General features: G+C 39.8%; 2 protein-coding genes across 4 annotated transcripts in view; both read right to left on the minus strand.

The window, feature by feature from the left end:
• Positions 1-1,872: 1,872 nt before the first annotated feature.
• EIF1AX (eukaryotic translation initiation factor 1A X-linked) lies at positions 1,873-10,985 on the minus strand. The gene is made up of 7 exons (XM_042867464.1): positions 10,885-10,985; positions 9,834-9,917; positions 7,974-8,077; positions 6,487-6,537; positions 5,488-5,569; positions 5,290-5,381; positions 1,873-3,040 (listed from the first exon to the last, which is right to left on the minus strand). The coding sequence occupies exons 1-7, from the start codon at positions 10,898-10,900 to the stop codon at positions 3,035-3,037; spliced, it is 435 nt and encodes a 144-aa protein (XP_042723398.1). The 5' UTR covers positions 10,901-10,985; the 3' UTR covers positions 1,873-3,034.
• A 746-nt stretch (positions 10,986-11,731) lies between these two features.
• The window catches only part of RPS6KA3 (ribosomal protein S6 kinase A3), a 70,031-nt gene continuing 58,295 nt past the window's right edge, over positions 11,732-23,467 (minus strand). For all 3 annotated transcript variants that reach the window (XM_042866980.1, XM_042866979.1, XM_042866978.1), the window contains 6 exons: positions 21,743-21,901; positions 18,300-18,461; positions 18,031-18,107; positions 17,363-17,480; positions 16,424-16,564; positions 11,732-15,275 (listed from right to left, as the gene is read on the minus strand). In XM_042866980.1, the coding sequence (XP_042722914.1) occupies positions 15,153-15,275; positions 16,424-16,564; positions 17,363-17,480; positions 18,031-18,107; positions 18,300-18,461; positions 21,743-21,901 (780 nt within the window). In that variant the 3' untranslated portion in view covers positions 11,732-15,152. The remainder of the gene's footprint in view (positions 15,276-16,423; positions 16,565-17,362; positions 17,481-18,030; positions 18,108-18,299; positions 18,462-21,742; positions 21,902-23,467) is intronic.

Raw genomic sequence — 23,467 nt, forward strand, 5'->3', positions numbered from 1 at the left:
CCGGGGGGAAACAGTTCCAGCACCAGCTCACAACCCAGATAAACCACAAGTCCTATCATCTCGTCACGAAGAACCTGGTAAGGAGGAGCCAGATGCCATACGGAGCAAACTGCCACCCTGCCATCAGCATGCATTTGCTCATGGCCATTGTGCATGGAGCCACACGTACGTGTGGTAGCGCATACAGCACACAGTAACCTATACTTACACATAGAAACTGCAACAAGGAAACAGCAGTCAAAGAGCCATGGATTACCAGTTCCTCAATTGCCCGAGGAAGGAGAGCGGTGAAGGTTTTCTTTAAAACCACATACATTTTTTAAATGAGACAGTGCAAAGGATTGGGGTGGAAAAGCACTGGGGCTGCCCAAGCAAATGCTGCCACTCTAAAAGGCCATTGAGACAAAAAAAGATTTGGTACAACAACAACAAAAACTGCTTCAAAGTTTTAATCACAAAACTCTCAGTGGGAAACAGAGAACACAAAGTTTACTCTTCAGTCGCAGAAAATCCATGTTTTAATTTCTGTGTTAAATTTCACGCTACAGGTAGAAAAGCCAGCAGCAGTTCTCAAAGTCAAACAAGTCTTATTAAAAAAATTATATAGAAATGACCACCTGTCATGGCGTCAGTCAGCAATCTTGCAGTCCTCTACCTGGCAGCTGCTGCCTTCTTTGCATGTAGACACTGAAATCAGAGCTCCTTGTGTAAGCAGCTTTTTACCTCCGGAGGAAAAAGAGACAATATAAAGCTGCCCAGTTTGCTCTGTGAAAGGGGTCTGGCAGTGGACAGAGAATGAGGACATTTATTTGAGAAAGACCAAGCAGCCTACCGTGAAATCAGTGAGATGGTGTTGAGCCAGAGCACTAAGAAGAAAATCACAGTTGAATAGGAATCTTCCTAAAGAGCTCTGCAGAATTTTGGGTGGGCCCGACAGGAGCTTGTGACCAATAAAGGCTGGAAACAATTCTGTGAGGAACAGAATTTCATCTTTGCCCCACAGCTGGAGCATTTTGTTCTACCAGAGAATTCTAGTACACTGAAGTAAGTTTCTTGCAACAGCAGCATATTTGTTTCTATTTCCCTCACCACTGACAATGTACTTTACACTTTTTCCTTATATGTACAAAAGTGTTTTTGGCAAGAATAAATTCTGTACTTGTATCTTCGGCAAACATTCACTGTAATTTAATCATCAACTTCACTGCTGCCACTACTGCATAGAAATCTTCTGCACCACGCCTGGTTTTGGGAGTTTCTAGACCATTTTCAGAGCTGCTCGATGGTCTGTTCAATATGTTGAGGAAACCAGTAAGCCAGGGAGCAGCTTATAAACCTCACCCTGAAACTTTACAACTTGTATGTTGATTCACTACTGAATGTTACAGACATACAAAGACAGGATCTTTATATACTTTAATATCAGGGCAAGAGGAGTGCTATGTTAACAGCACATTTTCCCAATATCTAGCAAGTTCTTACTATGAGTTTTTAAAATCCATGTAATATTTGCCAAAAGTACTCAAGTCTAAGAAATAGTTACTGTTGTATGATCTTCTCTTAGGAATAATAGATACTGTGAAGAAGGAAAAAGATCAAGAGAGAAAGACAATTTGTGGGAATTTAAACCTAATGCAGAAATCCTCCTTAAAAAAAATAATCCCATAAAGCACCGAGGCCGCTCCGTGTCTACAGACATTTTGTTTTACCTATTGGGGCAGTCACTGTGCAGCATACCAAAAAGACTGCATGATGAATACAAGTTTCAACAATCAGATTTTTATGGCACAAAAGGAATTTTTCCATTAACCTGCTTTCAGAGTTGTTAAACATATAACTGAAGACAAACAAACTAAGGCTACCACAAAATAATATTTTCATGATGATGTTAGTCTTTATTCAGCTTTAACTGACTCCTCCAGTCCAAAGGCGGAGAAGAATCTTTCCATTACTTTGTTTCAGCGACTCATTCAGGATGAAAAGATTCTTTTCCTACGTTTGACACAAATTTAATTTCTCATTTATATCGTTATTCAGAGTTCACATAAGCTTTAATGTTGTACCTTAGGCTGCATGGACTTTAAGATTAAAATAAAACTCTACTCTTAACATAACCCTTTCTATAATGTAAAAATATTCTACACGCTTAACATATCATGAATGTTAACCATTTGCTTTGGGGAAAAACTATTTTAGTTTTTTTTTTTTCAGTACAGAATCAACTGCTACCGGTTTGTATGAACGCATCCCTGTTATGTTGGGTGCCACCCAGTGTTCATCTTCCACAATGACAACTTAGCTACTGAACACACAGAAGAGCTAAGCATACAAGACAGTTTTTAACAACTGCAAATTTAAGATGCTGCTTATGGTTCATTGTTACTTCTCTACCCATCCGCTGTGGCAAATTTGCTTCTTTGAAATTATGAGTGTTCTTAATTATCAAAATCTGTATAAAAATAACAGCATGCTACGAGATGTGAAGAGCAGATTCATGCATTATGAATTAAAATGCAGATTTCTGCCTTCCTTTTATATTATCAAAATCTTTTAAAGTTAATATCAAGGCAAGGGGTATAAGGACAGACACTGCATAGTACATTTTAATACTAATCTGAACTGGGTATTTAATCAAAATTCATGATAATTACAGGGTAAACAATTTTTATTTCAAAATACAAGTTGAACTGGTATTGTAGTGATGAAAGCACAAGAGGGGAAAACCAGTCTTTTACAGCCCATGTCTCTGTATCTCACTTATACCCGGAGCTAAAAGCTCTAATTGGTGAAGGGAAAATATTTGTGGCATTTCATTTAACCTTTGTGATAATCCAGCATTATCCATTTCTAAAGAAATATAAATACTTTAAAACAAACATTGAAAATAAATCCTTTTGATGTAACAAACTACACTCTTTACCAAGAATTTTCCGTCTTCTTAAAAGAAAGGTACTTCACCCAAAAAAATAATCAAAGTATCAATGTAGAACAATCCTTGGAGGAAGAAAGTTGGAATGTAAACCTCTGTTCCAAACTAGATCTGAAAAATAAAAAGAAAGAAAAATAATTTTATTCACACGTAGCTTTCATCAGCTCCGTCTTTAAGCTATTTTTACATTTAAACAGGAAACTTCCTGAGCTCCATACAATAAGGTTTTTCCCTCAGCTTGCATCTCCCCTTTCTTAACATGTGAACAATTACGTTCCTCCTATGCCCTCATCACCAATGTGATGATACTACGGTTACGTAGAACAGCAGAGCCCATATTTATACAAGTAGCACAAGCATAAAAAAGCCCCTAACTCTCAAGAACAGAAGCCCAAACAGAGTTTAAGTCTAACATCCCCAAGCACTGACTACTCAAACAAGTTCAGTGGCATAATGAACTTTTCTAACCATTCTCCTGACATAAGTAACTATGGAGAGGTTCCACCAAGTCTTTCATGTTGACTATGACTTTCAAAGCCATACATGATCCCACGTAGACTGGGATGATCCTCAGAGAGATTACTCTTATTTTGTTACTTCATGTCTCTTCTTTTCTTACAGCATGAAATTAATACTATATAACATACCTCAGAAACCTGAAAATAATAATAGCTGCTCACTTTAATGCATTATCCCACATTGTGATCCATTAGTTTGCAAATTGCATTTTTGCAATATTCATACAGCAATTTATGACGTTAAGATCTTACAATGGCTCCTTTATTAAAAGCAAACATTACTACAAAGTGTTTCCAGCTACAGTAAGCTCAACCACTGACAGGTTCAAAGTGCATTTTTCAAAAGTAAGTTTGAAGAAAAATTCATCAAGATTTTGGATAGTTTGAAAGAAGCGATTGAAATGGAGAGCCTCAATGAGCTCAAAATAATGTAATAAGGAGAATTGGTCATATTACCAACTCAGAGAAACGACTAAAAAGATGAAGACTTAAAGCATAAGACAATAACTTGAGTGGTCTATCCAATTAAGTTAACTCACTAGCTCAGTAAGTTACTAATTATCCCCTGAGCCAGCTGACCCTGTGCACATTCTTAGTGCTGCAAAATGAAGCACAGCATCTTTGAAAAGACTTTATAGCAGATTATGATTTGAATTATAATAAATTTTACTACTATAAGAGTGTACATAGTCAGTTACTGCTTATCACAGTTAGTGATAAGCACTGACAAGTGAATGTGACAATCTGCGAATTCGTGATTACCTTTAACTCCACTACTGCTAAGGTGCAGCTTATATGATTTTTAAGAAACACAACATGGGGCAAAACCAGAGATTTAAGATCTTTTTTTTAAAAATTAAAACAACAACAAAAACCCCACAAAAATCTTTCAGTTGTTTCTTACTAGATGGTGAGGTTGTTAAGACTACAGAGAAATCAGGAAGTTGAAAGCCACGTTTTTGATGCAACTCCTATACGAACTACGACCTGCTCCATAAATGTGTCCAATACAGTTTGCATTCACATAATCCTTGGCTCATCCTACTTCTACTGAACTGGCCAAATTTGCCCTATTTGACATGGGAGCTGACCCACAAGTCTTTGTGCAGGCTGCCTGGGATGTCTTTCTAGCCTAAGTGATCCTAAAAGTAAGAAATCCTAATAGTCTGCTAAACCTTTCTATATCATCTACTTTGCTTTCCATCATGAGCTTATTGTAATGAGCTTACAGTTCAGAGACCAGTACCCGGGGCTGCATTCAGCTCCTTCAATATTCAGCTGTGTCCATACGTCTAGTTGGTGAGTCCTGTAATGGTAACTCCTCCCCCATACATACATGTACACACACAACCACTTGGATAGCCACTGCCACCTAAATCTGTGTCCTTGGGGTCAAACGACTTTGACTGTGAGCACCTTAAGGGTAATGAGAAGACTGCTCAAATTTTAACAGTATGAAACTAAATACACGTGCTTTGTGTAGAGATAAACTAGAAGAGGAACACAGAACAGAAAAGAGAACAGAAAGCTGGTGTGCTCATGTCCACACTCCTTTCTGAAGCAGTCCCTGGGTCAAACATCTGCCAGGCTTGTCTGAGTAAAAGCATTCAAGTGCCCTACTCCAAAAAGGATTCAGGGGGCTGAGGAAGTGAAGGAACAAGTCCCTGAAGCATGTAGATACACCAAGCACCACAACACTCTTCAAGAACAAAATCCTTGACAAGGTAAGCTATTCTGAACACTTGTGTATAGTTTTACTTTCTCCAAAAAAACATTGAAAGACAGCTTGCTGTCAAAGATGAGAGTTTTAAATATATAATACGGAACATGTCTACTACTTACATCATCAATATCTTCATCATCATCTCCAATATCATCAAACTGGATTTCATCATCATCTCCGGGACCGAATGTGTCTGTTTCATTGATTTTAGCTAAAAAAGCATCCAGAAAGTTAGGGAGAGCATTCATACCGAGTCAAGATAGGCTACGTATTCTTGTCCAACTTGAACTTCCAGTTTGAACTGAAAACGTTCTTACCATGTTCTGGAAGCTCCCCATATGCTTTCAGACTTCTGGCTTCATCTGCATTATACTTTAGAATAACATCAGCTTTGTTATCCTAAATAAGAATTTATTAGAAGGTATTAGTCATTTATGATGGAAAAAAAAACTCCCTAAGAAGTACACTAAACTAGTAACACCTGTATTACTTATAGAACAGTAGTATTTTCTTCCACCTTTATCTCTACTTTTAATCTCGAGGTAAAAAAAATAAGTGCTCTTTGTAGAATATTTTCATCTGTGCTGGGAGATACTCAATTTTGTTCTGCTAGCAGTCACTTGAGAAGCCTGGTTTCATGTCTTTAAAATTAATCTTCCCAGAACATGCATAGGGAGGTGTTTGGTGGTCAGTAAGAAAATGTCAACATTTTCTAGTTTTAAGCAATTTAACACATGCAGTGAACAACATCTTGGATGTTTTACCATATCTAAGCAGAATTTATCCTTGAACCACTGATGACAAAATACTGAAACTCATGAAAAAGCATGTAGCCAATGAAAATTTACATTAGGTAAAGTTAAACTTCCAGAAATAGAATAATGTAAGTAGAAACTAATTGGTGATTAATTAAGAGGCTGCTCAAGATAAATGCCACCACCAAGGATGCAAAATTCTGATGACTGCAACAAAACGTTTGGTGCTTGGCTCCATCTTCCCTATTTCACAGGACCCAAGCACCAAACAGCTACACCTGGAAAAAAATAAAAGGTCAGGTGTGACGCTCATAAGGCCAGGGTGACTGCCAACAACGTGTGAAGGAGCAATTAAATTTGGCAGAACAAGTTTAACCAGGATTTGTCATCTACTCAAGACAATCTCTGTAACGTGAGGAAATTAAAAATCCTGATTTAGCATAACCAAGCACAAATTCAAGCAAAATTAGATGTGGATTTACTCAGGATACCTGCTGTAACTTCACACTACACAAAGCTGGTTGTAAGCTATTTCAGTGATGGACTGCATCGAATGCTTACCTGGTAGTCTCGTAAGCCAACCAATATAATATCAGAAGTATTTATCCAAACCTGAAAGAGGAAGCATATGCTACGTTATAGGAATTCAATTTCTTGTTGTATAATGCAAAACTCAAACACAACACATTTAATTTTACTGTACAATGTTAAGCATTTCACTACAGTCACCATTTCCACTTTCTACCCAATAATCTGGAAATCCTAACTTTCTATTTTCACTGAAAAATCAAGCACCTAAATACAAGTACAAATATTATTTAGCAAGTTACGGGGCTGTTATGAAGGTAAATTAGACTTCTTTGAAGAGCTTCTAGCCAACAAGATGGTTATTAAGTCATTACTTCCCAGAGACCAACAGAAGTAATGCACTGAGCCACCCCTCCGAGCTGAGCTCCGCAACAGCCAAAAAAGTTGGTGAAGGAGGTGATGAAAAATCAGTCACAAACCCAAGAAAACAAATGGAGCTGTTCCTAGTAACTGGCTACAGTAATCCATCAAACCAAAGCCCTCAGAAACCTGCAGAACAGGATATACTGATAGAAGTGCACACGATGGTCCTATCCCACAGCAGCTCGCTTTCTGCGGATGGAGAACGTCTCCGTTTGGACTTGCTTCCGACGTGAGGAATAGCCTTCTGTGGTGACAAATTAATTCTGCTGTAGGCAACATTTATCTGTGAACGTTCTCCATCACCTTTAACAGTTGGAGCAGCAACACATTGCTGGCAGCCTGCGGGGCTCACAGTGATTCCAAAATATGTGCAATGATCGGCCCCTGAGAATTAATGGGCAGAACAATCCCGAATGAACACAGTGACTGCCTCTTCTTACTGGGAACAGAATGCGAGAGGAACACCTGCGTACCACACAACAGCAAAGGACAAGGCTGTAACAACCTGAAAGGGCAAGAGATGGCACCAAACCATCCAGAGGTGCTGAAGTTAAGACTGATAATGCATACACCCTCCTGGAGGTAAGGAGTTTTGCAGATCAGCTTTGCATTAAAATGTTTTGTGAACTGACGAAGCAGACAACGAAGGGATGGCATCCGAGAGGCCTGTGGAAGCTGTAAGTTTGCCCCAAGCCCCTGTCAGAACTGCTCTCAGATAAGTCACCCAGTGAGAGGATGATTATAAATAATACTTAGTTCTTCTCCAGTACAAAGAATAAGCTAAGAAAGGTATCAAAACATGATCCAAGTTTCCATAATATGAAAAGCTGGCATTTCATAAGCAGTCTGATATCTCCTCTGAGGTACGTGCATCTGCTGAGGGCGGCCCTTCAACTCTGGAGCTGCACTCAAAAACCAGACTGCCTGTTTTTGTGCCCAGACAGTGCAGATACAAGAAAAAATAGTTTACTATTAAAAACAAAATTTAAGTTGTTAAGTACAGAACAAGAGTTATTATTTCTACTGTAAAGAGCTAATTACTTTTTTTGTTTCCTTACAGTTACTTATCATGCATAATGCTGCTGTTTCAGAATTACCTTTTTTCTTAGTTTCCCTCTGATATGACATAACCTCTTCACGCCATCAAAACACAACGCCTCCAGTCTTCCATTGCCTAACATCTTGATCACCTGGGCATACTCTGAAAGAAAGGGTAAGAGAGAGTAATAACCTGGAGACACAGAATAACTTGTATCATGTAACCAAATTCTGCTGTAACATTTTATCATACACAAACCTGGAGAGGACCTCTCATCAGCCACACTGGCAGCTGTTCTTGTATCCTTCCTGACACTGTCATGAAAGCACTATCACAAGCGGCCACTCTTGGTTGCATTCATGCTTTGGTTTCCTGTAAATGCTTCCTAAAGATAACTTTTAGAGCTAATGAGTCACGCTCAAGAGTTTATTACAGCAGCACAGCTCCTGTCCTGCCAAACCCCTATGTTACCACCGATAGCAGAGGAGGATGTGCTACATGCTGGGTACCCCCACCACTACTGCCAATCCTTTCTGCAGAGACTCTATGGATACAGCTGTTATTCTCAAAAACTGTCCGAAAGGCATCCCTGTAAACACAGGCTTCACCTCGAAGCTGTGTAGATTCTCTCCTACACTCTATTAAAGTTTGCAACATAATGCATTCCTATTTAGCAGAAAATAATGTGGCTTTTGAGAATAATGTTACCCGACCATCCCTGCATGCAAAGAAAACAAATATTCTCAGTTAGAGTCAGAGTTACATTTCAATACTCTAAAATCTTTCCACAGCACAGGATGGACCGTCCAGCAAACCACATGATGATATTACAAACTGTGCAGATCTCATTACATAGATTTTGCTTGGGAATTTAAAAGGATTTTAAATTTTATAGGTGCATCAAAATCAAGCCCTTTTTGCTTACAACTATCGTGGAATATGAACAAGAGATTAAAGAAACACATTCAGCTGTCCCTGTCTGTGAAGCAATTTAAATCAGCACTTCTCCAGTGTTTCTAATAAACTGTGTTTACCCAGTCCCAGTGCTTAGCTGGTGGCTAGGCATGCGCTCAGGTATACGTGAGCCACAGCCAGAGCATGACATGCAGGACAGGGTGAGCCAGAGGGCAGGTGAGATCACTGCCATCAGAAGGCAGAGGACAAGGGAATCCTGGCCACCAACCTCCAGCTGAACACTTCTGTTGCTCACTGCACCTGACAACACCACAGAAAGGGCTGCACCTCTTGCTCCTGCTCTAGTAGCTGCCAGGTATCCCATCCCCAGCCCAGCAAGTTAGTGAAGCCAACAAGAGTCAGTGAGAGAACAGAGATTATGTTTTAGCCAGGTCAGTGACTTCAGAGATTCCACAGAAGACCCCAAGAACCATACAGCTGGCAAAGAACAGGCATTGGGACTGTGCATCCAAGGGACAACCACCAGCTACCAGCAGCAGGGCAAGCTACACACAGAAACCCAGGGGACACCTATCTTTATTCTATCTTTATTCCCCCCTGCCTTTGAGTTCCTCAGACATCCAGATACTATCTTTGAGTACCAAATTCAACGTGCAGGATCTGTGGTGACAGGACAAGCTCATGGTTTCAAGCTCATAGAGATTAAATCAAAGAGGCTGTATTTAGGTTAGAAGTGAAGAAAAAGTCTTTCTTTTACAGTGATGGTGGTGAGGCACTGGCACTGCCCAAAGATGTGGTTGATGCCCTGTCCCTGAAGACTTTCAAGATGAAGCTCGATCAGGCCCTGGGCAACCTGATGTAGCTGTGGTGTACCTGTTCATTGCAGAGGACTTGGACTAGGTGGCCTTCAGAGATCCTTTCCAACTCTAAGGATTCTATGAATGTATGCGACTCACTACCTGACCGAAGCAACAGCACTGTGACACCACACTCAGAAACTCACCTTGCCCGTCTTCCTTGAACACCAGCTCTCTTTTTTCTGACTCATTCTCATTCTTACCTCGTCTTCTGTTTTTACCTCCTTTACCTAAAAGTTACAAGAGAAGAAAAGAATACACGTTACTGCCTGTCAACACAGTAAGTTAATCAAGGGGACTTTGGTGCATTTTCTACATGTCAATCTTGAGCGCCTATTCAGATTGTAACATTTTTATTTTTAAAGTTATAAGCAGGTGGCAATACCCATCAGAAGAGCAGAGCTGCAGCTGTTTCAGAATGGCCTGGGTTGAAAAGGACCACAACGATCATCCAGTTTCAACCCCCCTGCTATGTGCAGGGTCGCCAACCAGCAGACCAGGCTGCCCAGAGCCACATCCAGCCTGGCCTTGAATGCCTCCAGGGATGGGGCATCCACAGCCTCCTTGGGCAACCTGTTCCAGTGCGTCACCACCCTCTGAGTGTAAAACTTCCTCCTAATATCTAACCTAAACCTCCCCTGCCTCAGTTTAAGACCATTCCCCCTTGTCCTATCACTATCCACCCTCGCCAACAGCCGTTCCCCCTCTATCGCAGCCCTGAATGCCCGTAACGCCGCGCCGCAATCCCACGCTGTATGACGGCGCTATTTAAAAGGCACACACGTGGCGACGGGATCAGGCGGCGTTCGTGAGGATGCAGAGGAGCGGTTCGGTGTTTCGCACCCCCCGTTTAGAAGCCCGCCGCCGACCAGCAGCGGGCCGGGATGCGGCAGCGCTCGCACGGAGGGGCCCGGCCCGCCCTGCCCGCCTTCCCCCGCAGCAGCCCCGTTCCACAGGCCTCCCACACGCCGCCGGCCCGCGACCCGCCGCGGTGCGAGCAGCGGGTGCCGGCCGAGCTGCCCGTGCCCGCCATGGGGCCCTCAGCCCCCTCGCAGCCCCGCACGGTGGCACCGGGCCGCGGCGAGCAGCACGTGAGAGGCGGCGGCGGGCGGCGAGCGAAGCCCAGGCCTCCGCAGCGCGGCCGGGCCCGGCTTCCCGAGGCGGCGGCGGTGGGGACATATCGGGGGGAGGCCTCACCTTTATTCTTGGGCATGGCGGCGGGCGCTGCGCCGCGCGGGGCTGGGTAGGGGCGGTAGGGCCTTCGGGCGGCTCCTGCGAGGCGGAGGCAGAACCGAGCGGCGGCTGCGCGCGGGCTGAACGGCGCGGCCGAGGCTGCGGCTCACTCGTACTTTCCTCCCCCACGGCGCCCCCCGGCGGGTCGGAGGACTGGAGGGCTCGCCGCCGCCTTGCGGCGCCGCTTCCCCTGCTCTGCGCACGCGCACCGTGGGGAGGGGCGAGAACGCGCGCTCCTGGCGACCGTCAGGTCCTTGCTATGGCGTAGCGTCGCCTCCGTGGGCGGTGCGAAAGGCGGGCGCGGGCAGCGGCAGCCAATCGGAGGCTGCGAGAGGCGGCTCTTGGCGGGAGCGGGAAGGCTCGTGTCCCCGCCCCGAGCGACGTGCGCGGATGGGAGGGCAGCCAGCGCCCGGCTGCGGGAAACTCCCGGCCTTGGTTGCGGGGAGAACAACGCTGCCACAAGCGATAGGCGACAATCCTTTACCGAAAGGGTTGTTAAGCAGTGGGATAGGGCTCCCCAGGGAGGTGGTTGAGTCACCATCCCTGGATGTGTTTAAAAACCATTTGGATGTGGTGCTCAGGGACATGATTTAGCAGAGGGTTGTTAGTTAGGGTAGGATGGTTAGGGTGTGGTTGGACTCCATGATCTGTAAGGTCTTTTCCAGCTTGAGTGATTCTAGGATAAGCTGTTACAAAGGCCAAACAGTGAGTGCTTATGATATTATATCTCATATAATATATGCAAGCATAGGTCAGTGTTAGTGATCAACAAGCAACAGCTTTTATAATGAATAAGTTACCAACAAAGCAATTTCTTAATATGTTTGAAAGTTTATTCGCAGTAGAAATCTTGATTTCTTTTGAAGACTACAAAACCTGCCATTGGACAGGAGTACAAGCAATGATCTCTCTCCAGAACTGCTCATAGTTACATCTGGAACAGTTCTAATTACACATCAATAACATGATTGGAACACTTCCTAGATCAGACTCTGAATAAAACAATCATTTAAAGTATTCAGTACATTTTTTTTTTTTTAATTTTAACTAGCATTTCAACTCTATTATGATAGCAGTGCCAAGCATCTAACAGATGCTATTGTAATGGTCTTGCTTAAGGTACAATACCACTGACCTCCAGGAATAGTACCTTAGACTCATGTGCCATGCTGAGAAAACTAGTATAAAGTATGATTGTACAGAACTGTAGAAAAATATTTTATCTGTGATTTTGTCATTTTTTAAAAATGTTTTAAGTAGGCTCCCCCCTACCCTCCCTCCCCCCCTCCCGGTTCAAAATAATTACATCCCTCATAAGTACACCTTCCCTTTGATTAGGTCAAGAGTATCAAGATAAAGCTAATTTACATCATTTTCGTAAGTGAAAATTCAGCTATTACCCATTGCTGCTTACAGACCAGCATATCTCAAGTCCTTTCCTTCCAATAATAGAAAAGCACAGCTTTAGTTGGTACACCACATTTACAAAGCAAAACACACACACACACACACACGCACACATACATACAAAAACAAGCCCGGACACACAGTTCTATTTGCTTATGTCCTTCTCTCTTTAGACAAAAGTTTTAAATAATCTCTTGAACAAAACTTGCAAGGAGTTTTTCAATGCTATAGTAATGATGAATCAAGAACTTTGCCCTTACTGGATATAGATGGCATTTCATAACTACTGCAACTGCTCTCTCCCCTCTGTTCTCTCATGCTCTCAAGTATAGTAAGTGGTAATCTCAAATGAAATATGACAGGTGGGAAAACCCACCTGTATCTGCAGTTCTCCTTTTTCTAATACACCACAGCTTGGTATCCTACAGACAGCTGCTAGCTTTGCACCACCCAGCAGTCCAGCAATGAATGTACACAGTGTCACACACGCTCAAGTTCTAAAAGAAAGGTGCAAGGATTCAAAGAAGCATTACGTGGATTTCTCTGTAGCTTCTAATAACTGCAGCTACAAAACAAAGCGTGACAGTTGTGAGCACGGCTCCAAAACCAGAGGTAAGGTACTTAAAACACATGAGCCAAGCCTGACAAACACCTCACCTGTGAAGATGGGCCACTTCCACCTTGGTTTAGAAAATAACTTAAAATACAGTAACTCCAGACTTCAACTCACTCAAGCTGTTACACACTGAACTGTTTTACTGGCATTTAAAGATCCATCTTGTGCTGCTATATACAAGATGGTCTAGATTAAAGGACCAATTTACATGAGAATGTGGGTATCTAAAAATGTAGCAGTCAACACTGCTTGTCTGTTTGGCTCATGACCAGTGAGCCTAAGGGCCACAAAATATTGCTGAAACGAAACTAGTGAAAATTTTGTATTTTTTTTAACATAGACATTGCCAATAGAGAAGCATCTTAATACTTCCTTTTGGCCTCTTCTGCACCAGCTACCTATGTATGTGCACTCTGAGAACATGGGAGAAATTCCTTCCTGAGCTGAAATGTCATTATTGACACACAAAGTACTGCCAACCCCCTCATTCCAACAGGACCCATTTTAAATAACTTGCTGGCTAGACATGACAATCTTTGGGTTAACACCTGCTTTAAAACAGCTCCAGAAGGTGTAGTTTCTAGGATGTGATATGCCTGTCTTACAATCAGTTACAGAACTGAAAACATGTCATCTTATAGGCGAAAAGGTTTTTACTAAATACCTCTGGAAGTGCAGACACTGTCAAGCAAAAGAAAAAAAAAATACAAATCAAGATAGCGTTTTTCAGCCTCTGGTCAAAGATGTTTCTTGAACAAAGGGCAGATGCATCCATACAGCTGAAGGAAACTGCAGTGCTAGAGCACCAAGGGAAAAATACTAATTGCCATGAAGAGCTGTGTGCTTACATTTCTAGAATCTACAATAATTTAACTGCCGTTGTTTCTAGAACTGATTCCTTAACAATTACAGGTAATACATGAATCTGACTGGGACAATGTTTCATAGTTAATTATAATGACCCTTTCTTAGCACATACAGATCAGGATGATTCTCCTCTCATTTTATTTTGCCTATCGAAGTGATCTGAGGAAAAAAAAAAAAAAAAGGAGAAAAGCCAACAGAACATTGGAGTCACTGGTTTGGCAACTGTAACAAATGCAGTATAAACCTACTTTTTCTGGGCTTACTAGTGGACATCATGTTTTGCTTTATCTTTGATGCTGCCTTTTTTTCTATAATGCCAAGATTCATTGAACAAATCCTCTGCAGCTTAAACGACAGTCACAGAATAGAGCTAAAATATTAACAACAGATTATAAGCATAAACAATATAGGACTGTCCTCTATCAGAAAGTATTCAGCAATGATTCCTGAGTCCAGAAATTAGATGGGGGGAAATAAAAGGGAGGAGGTGGGGGCAAAAGACAGTGAAATATGCAACAAGTTATCTTTTTTCTCCATTATATCATCTACGTATAGATAGTATGGTGAGAGATGCACTGTTTGAATTTTGAATACTATAAACAGCATCCTGATTTTCCTAACATGACATGCAGCGTCAAAAACATGGAAATGTAGAAAAAACATAGGCAAGAGAAATACATATTCGTAGTATTACATTCAATAGCTGTTTAACAGTCAGGTTTCTTTTAGAGCTGTCCAACATTACTGATTAATCCAGGTGAACTGTTTAATCAGACTTAATTGTTAAAATGATTAATAATATCTAAGTAAAACAAGGCATGTATACATTAAAGAAAACAGCACAGAAAAGTGCTGCTCATGAACTGTTTACAAAAACATACAAAATGTCAGATGGCACAAAGTATATAGTGCTAATATAAACAGATAGTTTAAGCTAAGTGCTTAACACAAACTGTCCATCTCTACCTGTAACAAAGAATGTTTCAGGGGACAAAAATATTCCTTATAAAAATAATGCTATGTGGTGCAGAGTGCTTTATTCAGTGTATTTTTGACAGAGGTGGTATTCGTAATTCTTCTGGTTTACTCAATTGTGGACATGATTGTTTTCATTGTGTTTCCACTTTTCACTCCATTTGAAGCTCCAGTAAGATCAGTAACTTGCCATCAACAGTTTAAAGCGAGAGTAGATGAAAGCAGTAGCAGCAGCAGGAGCAGCAGCATTATAGGTACCAGCTGGGACAGAGTGTGCTTGCAGGTATCTGTGAGATATGTGCTACCTGTCGCCATGATTTGTGCTATCATCTTATACCAAGGTACCAAATATCTGGTTGAGGTCACTTCACAGGGCTGTTGAGGTAATCTTTTTTATACCTCTCCTCTGAGCAAGGGTAGATCGGCCAACTGGCTCCAAAACTGGTGACTGATTACGATTCAAAGCAGAGTAAGTTGCTGCCATTGCACCCTGTTGTGAGAATGTCAGAGAGGAAAAGCAAGAAGAGTTCATTATGTGTATCACTCACATCAGAGATTGCACAGCAGTAAGTGTCAGAGACTGATGACAAGTTTTAAATTCTAGTCTTATTTTCACCTACAAAACAGAAACACACTGCTGCATTGTTCAAACAGCAGCAGCACTGTGAGTTTTGTAGTGTAATAGTTTTCAGATCAATCTGAAGCTATCGTATCCTGATTAAAAAAAAAAAAGGACCCAGAATGTAAAAGGAGTACAGGAAAACTAAATTTTCTCTGTTCTTTATGAGATAGTTAGGGAATTAAATCCCATCAGCAGGTTGTCCTTGCTTGTCATTCGCACAACCATTTACATTTTCAACATGATATGTAAAAGTCACCCACATTACTCAGCACGATTTTACTGGCTTTTGAAAACCTCAAAGTTGTGAGCCATGGGATCAGAATCTGCTCCGCTTTCCACTTGTGATTTTGGATGCCAGAAATTCCTAATAACTTACACAGAGGGATTATATTATTACATCATAATTATATCATAATTATATTTTTCAGATTCCTTTTTTGTTGCTTTTTTTTTTTTTAATGTATTTCATTGTACCTTCAGTCCTACAGAGGAGTAGAATTAAACTTCTGGTTACCCACAGCTCCTTCAAAGTGAGAAACTGTAACATGGCCACAAACCAAGTCATGTTTCAGGCCATGGTGTATGGAACAGACATCATATTAGCACTGCCATTTCAACTCCCCTTCTCTATCTTATACTGTGGTTGTGAATTATTTCATTTCCCATTAGTCAATGACACGCTTCTCTGAAACTTCAAAACTAAACTATTTTTTATAGCTCCCTATAGTCCCTAACAACATTTTCACTATCAGAAAAATGATTTCTATCCTTGTTTCTTAAGGAAGATAAGTTGACTAGTTCAAGTGTACTAACTTGAAGAAAACGTAAGTCTCCATCAAACATTGGATTTATTCACAGCAAATGAGTTACTGTTGTATGTTATAAGATCACTTTGTGTCTGAAAGCAATTTGTAGTCATAATTTTTAAAATTAGAGAAAATTCTACAGTAATTAAAAAAAAAAAACAATCTGTTTACTCTGATTTTGGCCAGTTAGACAAACAAATATCTACTTGCCTTCACTAAATGGGGAGCATCCTGCCTGTTCAGCTGGTATTGAGGCAACTGGTCACAGTGAACTATCCAGGGATGGCTAAGAACTTGGGCTGCAGTCAGTCTTTGATGCGGGTCAACATGAAGCATTTTTGAAACAAGGTCCTGTCAGTAACGTACAAGGAGACAATCTAAGTTGCAGCAGCACTCCAGCTTTAAAAATGATAACAGGTCAAAATCGAAAAATTTCAGTAGCATAAACATTTGTTCATAACATCATTTTGAAGCACGTGAGAAGCTGCCTGACGATGCTAACATTATGTCATTTCGTTATGTAAGTTGATTAGGCAACACAGGTGGAAAAATAACAGAAAACAGAGATGACCCTTCCCCTTGCATATCTCACCTGCGTCCAATAGTCTTCTAACAGCTGTGCAAGCTGAAGGTTGAACGTTAGTACTAAAGAGAATAAACAGCTCAAGTCCTAATAAGAGAGTATGAGATGAACTGCCTCGGGTAACTGTGAAGAACTAGCCCAAACACAAATGTGACAATATTAATTTTTCCTAGCCTAAACCAGTGGGACATACAGTAATTATTACAATATTTTCAGTATCCCAATTTAGGATTTCTGAAATATTTTTGAATGTCATTTTTTGACATGAAATTTAAGTACAGCCTTTCTTGACACAGATGATTGCACATGTATGAAAATATACCATCTTTCTAAGGATGCTTGTTAACAGCTATAGTATAAGGCACATCTAATTTTCATCCTACGTGCAAGTGACTGTTGAAACAGAAAAGGATCGTAAACAGAAAAAATTCTAAAAAAATCAGCTCAGTAGTTAAAAACAACAATGGGTAATATTTATAATATATGATATGATACATACATCATCAGCAGTGTATTTAATTGAAGTATATTTCTCATCTCTCACAGAAAAAAGCAAATATACTTGCCTTAGCTGTATCTGAAACGGTGTTCCAATAACCACCGCTCAGGGAGAATTTTCCACTACCTATCCGGGCCAAGATCTCCTCTGGAGTATCATCAGGACCATTTGCAAAAGGAGTGTAGCTATTTAACCAAACAATTAAAAAAAAAAAAAAAAAAAAAAAAAAAGATTAATAGGAAAAAAAACCCAGCATAAAATAACCTACTTAGCAAGTGCAACAGCAGCTATCTTTTAAACTCGTGGAACCACTGCTGGATTAGTTATTTATCACCTTTTATACAAATCATTTCTTTTGCAAACATAAATGTATTTCTACTGCATTTATTATTCCTTAAGAACATCACTTCAAACTATCCAGTAGCTGATTTTTCCTCACAACTATGCTTTAAAAGCACTGCAATTGCACTTGCAACGTATCGCCTTCAAAATATATGCTGTTTAATCAGCTACATGGAAAAATAAACAAAACAATTTTCACACCTAAATCACAATAAAGCAGAATTTAAACACCTGAAACAGATGAGGCATCAGTTCCTGCAAATTCTATTGAAGGTAAAGTTGTAACTGAGATTAATCAGTGCTTCGCTAGAAACACAGTCACAGTGGGCTCACACACACTGTTCTTGTTTGCTATTACAGAGCAAAGGAATTGAACAAACGAAAAACCCTTACCCAGTAAGCATAGTATAAAGCAGAACACCAAGACTCCAAATGTCACACGCAGCATCATAACCTTGCCTCTTTAAAACCTGAGGGAGACAAATATTTTTTCTACAAAAAAGCGCTTAGAAATGCTTTGGTTATGCTATTAAAATACCAAGATCTCAGATTCTTAAATGCTTTTAAGTTATTTCATTTGCTGCAGAAGAACGGAACAAACACCTAACTAGGTGTGTTCCCATCTAAAGAAATCAAGGTGTATAAGCCATCGTTGTGTTTACCTCTGGTGCAACAAAATTTGCTGTATAACACGGAGTCATCAGAAGGCCATTTTCTGCTCGTAATTGTTTTGCAAAGCCAAAATCACAAATTCGAATGGATTCTGGATTACCAGATTCATCAACATAAAGAATATTGCTGGGTTTCAGATCTCTATGGACAACCTAGGAAAAAAAAAAAAAACACAAAACAAACCACAAAATACAGTAAGCTTAAAACAGGAATAGGTTTTTTATTTTAATTATCTATTCTAGTTAATACCTGCCATCAGTAATCATTGTCCAATTTCCAGCTTCTTCTATCAGCTCTAGCATTCTGACTATGGTATCTGGAGTAGTGAATATCTCATTTGGAAACTTCACCTCCCCTTCATTCTACCCCTCACCAAAAGGAAGAGGAACCCAGCAAAAACAAGCTTAGTGCAAAACTTTAGTTATGCAGACAATTCAAGCTGTCTTGTTTTAACACGCATACTGTAGTTACAAAGCTCTTTAGATCAGAACCTGAGAACTGGGGCTTCAGAATCGAATCGAAGGTTCCGGGGAGACCTTATAGTGGCCCTACAGGAAAGCTGGGGAGGGAGTTTTTATAAGGGCATGTAGCCCTTATAAACAGGACAAGGGGAAATGGTTTTAAACTGGAAGATGGTAGATTTAAAATAGATATTAGGAAGAAATTCTACACTGTGAGGGTGGTGACGCACTGGAACAGGTTGACCAAGGAGGTTGTGGATGCCCCATCCCTGGAGGCATTCAAGGCCAGGCTGGATGTGGCTCTGGGCAGCCTGGTTCTGGTGGCTGGCAACCCTGCACATAGCAGGGAGGTTGGAACTACATGATCTTAGGAATCCCTTCCTACAAAAAGCATTCCATGATTCTGTGATTCTCTGGCTAGTAGTATCTTTTGAAGTAATGAATTTCTGCAGCTACTGGAGCACCACTCTACCATATAACTACACATCAGTTACTACTGGAGTAACTTTCTATAATTTAGATTATCTAAACTGAATAATCTCAATGCAAACACCTACGTACTGACTGAGGAGCAATTCTAATACAGAATATTATCATCTCCGAATGAGCTAACGTTTCATAAAATTCCTAACACTAAGCTACACAGATTACAAACTATACGCTAGCAATGTTTCAGGAAATACAAGATGAAGTAGTAAAAGACTGCAGAGGATCTGCAGATCCTACAGCCACTTAAGAGTGAGTCTACATAGTAGAGACTTTTCTAAGCATGTAAACTTCAATATTCCTAGATTTAACAAAAGATTTAAAATTATAGAAATAAGCATCTTCGAAGACAAAAAGTAAAAACTTCCTTCAGGAATTAGAGTTGTAGAACACCAAGGGGAACATGGCTTGAGATGTCAATGTATGAAAGAACTGACTCCTGACAGCCTCATTTTCTGGAGATTAGAAATACTTTTACTCTACATTTTACTCTGATCCAAGAGAGGCAGAAGAAAAGTTACTCTAGTTTTGTTCTAATTGTTCTTGTTTGTTTTTTTGAAATAAATCATAAGAGGAGGAAGTGGGCAATAAGGGCAACACAGAACTGTGGATTTCACAGACTGGGTTATTTTTTTGTGTGTGTGTTTTTGTTTTGCTTTGTTTCTGTTTTTGTTTTAATTAAGGGAAGCAATTCAGCGCAAGAAAGAGTAACAGTGTAGTTCAAATCCAAACCCCACAAATAAAGCAACATAGATGTTAAAGAATAAAGTACCTTCTTGTGCAATTCTGCTTTCCCAAAAGTGAATTTTAAAAAGATGTCACATTGTGTAGATTAACACTTCAACCAGAAATGACATTTTATATTACAGCAAGAGACAACAGCAAAACAATATTAAGGACACTCCAGCATTCCAGTTATTTCCTAGCATCATGTTTTGATTATCATTGTCACTCATTACCAACATGCAGAAGTATTTTGCTCCAAGACATGATACTTCCTGCTTGTGGCTTTTATTGTGTCTGCTGTGCCAGCACTTAGCTATTCTACATAAGCCATAATACTTTTACAATGGTTTGGGTGAGTTGGAACTATTACTTAATCTGAAGAGGAAGATTTCTTTACGTGCTTAGTTAAGTTTTCCACTCAAATGTATCCTCTGCATGCCCATGAAGGGATCCCTCTAGGAAGCGTTGCAGAGACCACACACAGATTCAGAATCTGTTCAGATTACTAATACCATATTAAAGTAAGCTACTCTAGCATCCAAAGAAGCAAGAATAGCTGAGAATTAGGCTACCAAGGAGCTCACTACTTGCACCCCTGGCTAACTTTTACGTTGAAGTGTCCTTAAAATAAGGAAATGCAAAAAATTTCCAGAAGTTTGAAAGAACATACAATATAATGCAAGTTAAACGTGTCAATATTTCCAAATATTCATAGTAAACAAGTGATGAAAATTCCCTAAAATACCTTACTTGACATGAAGACACTAGGTCTTTTCTGTCCACATGTGGTTAGAAGGAACCCCACAGGAAGGGGTTTACTCATACTTTGCAATGGATGCTGTTGGCCAAAGATTCTTAGTGCACGTAGGCTCAAAGAACTACTCACAAACAAGTGCTTTAATGAAGTGATGACTTGCACAGTAAGATGGACCAGGTAACTTTGATCATAAACTTGCTGAAATAAGAGTTCCCAGAAAAGTGTGCTGAGCTATTATGTGTTCCTTAAAACAATTTGAGTACTATTCATTCTGAAACGTCTTTTCTCAGATAATAGCATTAAGTGTTATGAACTCACCTTGTTCCTTGTAACCACACTTTCTGCCTTTTCTCTGATACCTCCCCCTTCCTGTTCACTTCAAAATGTGACATACCATATCATTCTTGCCATGCAATTGCCACACTTGCCTTCTCAATCTCTGAACTACTTTCTCTATTTCCAAATTAATTTTCGTTTACCATTGGAGGAGTTACAAGTCAAACTTCAGAAACAAGAAGTGAAAGAAGTGACAAGAGTAACAGGTGAAAACTGATAGATGTTAACAGTCTACTATAGCATGGGGCTGGGACTACACTACTAGGTCTAGACAACAGCACTGCTCTTAGCACCACTTAGAATCATAGAATTCTTAGAGTTGAAAGGAACATCTGAGGGACATCTGGTCCAACTCCCCTGCAACGAACAGGGACACAATAGCCACATCACATCTTGGCTTACTTCTTATATCCTATTCATCATTACCTGAATACTCCACAGAACTGCTCAAACCATGCATGAAGGACACGAGAACAGCTGCACCCTTGCTGCTACCTGGACATGTACTCACCTGATGAGGACTGTTATGATTTCACAAAAAAGAAATCCTGCTGCAATGTAACTGTACCAGAAATTAATTACTGCATACGAGAACATATAAAGATATAGGTATACATTTCTGAAAGAGAAGAACATTAAAAGGATTTTCTCTGAGATGAAAACTTACCCCTTGTGCATGGAGGTATTCAACCGTTTTTGTTATTGTGAACAGAACAGCACTAGCTTCTCTTTCTGAGAAAAATTTTTGCCTAAGAATCTTATCCAGCAGTTCTCCTCCTTTCATAAGTTCTGTTACTACATACACATATTTTCCATCATCATACACCTGCAAAAAAGTGCATAAAGATGTAAACTTTCAAAATATTCCTTCCTATCTTTGCATGAAACACAGAACAGGAACATCCACTTTTTCCATTAGACAAGTTATTTCAATTACTTTTCTCACATTTCTCACACCACTCACTAGTTAAAAAACATTGGTCATCTTCAGAAATAAACATAAATGAAAAAAAAAAAGTACTACAGTAATGAAATAGCAGAAAAAACAGTCGTGTGTATTTCAAGATAAATATGAATAAGAATGTATTTTTCCCCAAAATAGTTTTGCTGAAAAAAACCCAAACAACCTAAACAAGACACAGAAGAAACTGGACAAAAAAGAATCTACTTCAAGTAAGCAACACTAGAGCTAATTCTAGAAGCATTTATTGTACTAAATTGCAATGAAAATTTCAAGATCACTCCAAGTAAACACTTAGATAAAATAAAAGAACAGAGTACACAGATTACTTGAAGCCAGTCTTGAAGTTCATGTACACAAACCTGCTATTTAAAAGCCTTCAACTTGCACACTGCCCTGCACATAAAGCTTATACCTAACTATAAATAATATGCACATTTAGTCTATGCTTTTAATTATGGAAAAATTCTTAATTTTTGCCTGGATCTCATCTTCTTTGGTAAGAATTGAGAAATAATTTACAGCATCACCAGGGGGCACTACAGACTGAACTATACCAAAATATATTTTAAGCTACGGTTAAGCATTTCATTCCACTTTGCTGGGGTTTTGAATTAACTCAGAAATTGGTTTCTGCTGTAACGAAACATTTTAGACTCTGTTCTGTATCATTACTTCAACCTATTTTTCTTGCTGACGTTGGAATTGTTCTCTTCTGTAATATGTGCGAAGCGAAAACTAGTTATGTTTAAATAGAAATAATTATCCATGTTGTAGCAAAATACATTTAGGAATAGGCAACAGCTAAATTAAGTTTCTACTCCAATTTCTTTGTTAAACTGTCTGGTAAACACATGCTAGTTAATACTTTGAATAACTACAATTTGTGTTCAGTTTGAAAACTGAACTTTTCTGGGCTTAGAAGGTTTTGTTCTCTTTAGTAAAAATTTTGTTCATCAATTTAAACAAGAAGAAGAGCATTAGATAATTCTGCAGCCTTTTACAAGCTGATAGCCTTAAAAAGATGACATGACTATTTTTTAAAGTTCTCATATCATAGTAATTTCCCCCCTATTAAATATGACCAATTATCTGAACACGTTTACATGACAAATTTAAATGTCGCACAGGATTAAAGAGCAGGATGATAGAGTTCTAAATACTAAAATGGACTTCTTTCATTTGGAGCTATGAAGCACAGACATCACAGATCTCAGCGCTGCAGAGGGATATATGAGCAGATTTGCCTTTGGCTGCTACAACTGCTAGCCTCTTGTGGTTTTATCTGCCTAAAAAAATTAAATAAAAATCATCAAAAGCCTACCTCAACCTCTCTCCTTGCCCTGATCTCTCTCACCCATTTAATCTCTGGAAGCTGTTTGTACTGAATAAGAACTTCTGTGAAGTTTCCTTCACGGTCAGATGCACAGC

This window comes from Lagopus leucura, unplaced genomic scaffold (assembly GCF_019238085.1).
Source record: "Lagopus leucura isolate 7727_CA_CO unplaced genomic scaffold, USGS_WTPT01 Super-Scaffold_100001, whole genome shotgun sequence".
NCBI classification, from domain to species: Eukaryota; Metazoa; Chordata; class Aves; order Galliformes; family Phasianidae; genus Lagopus; species Lagopus leucura.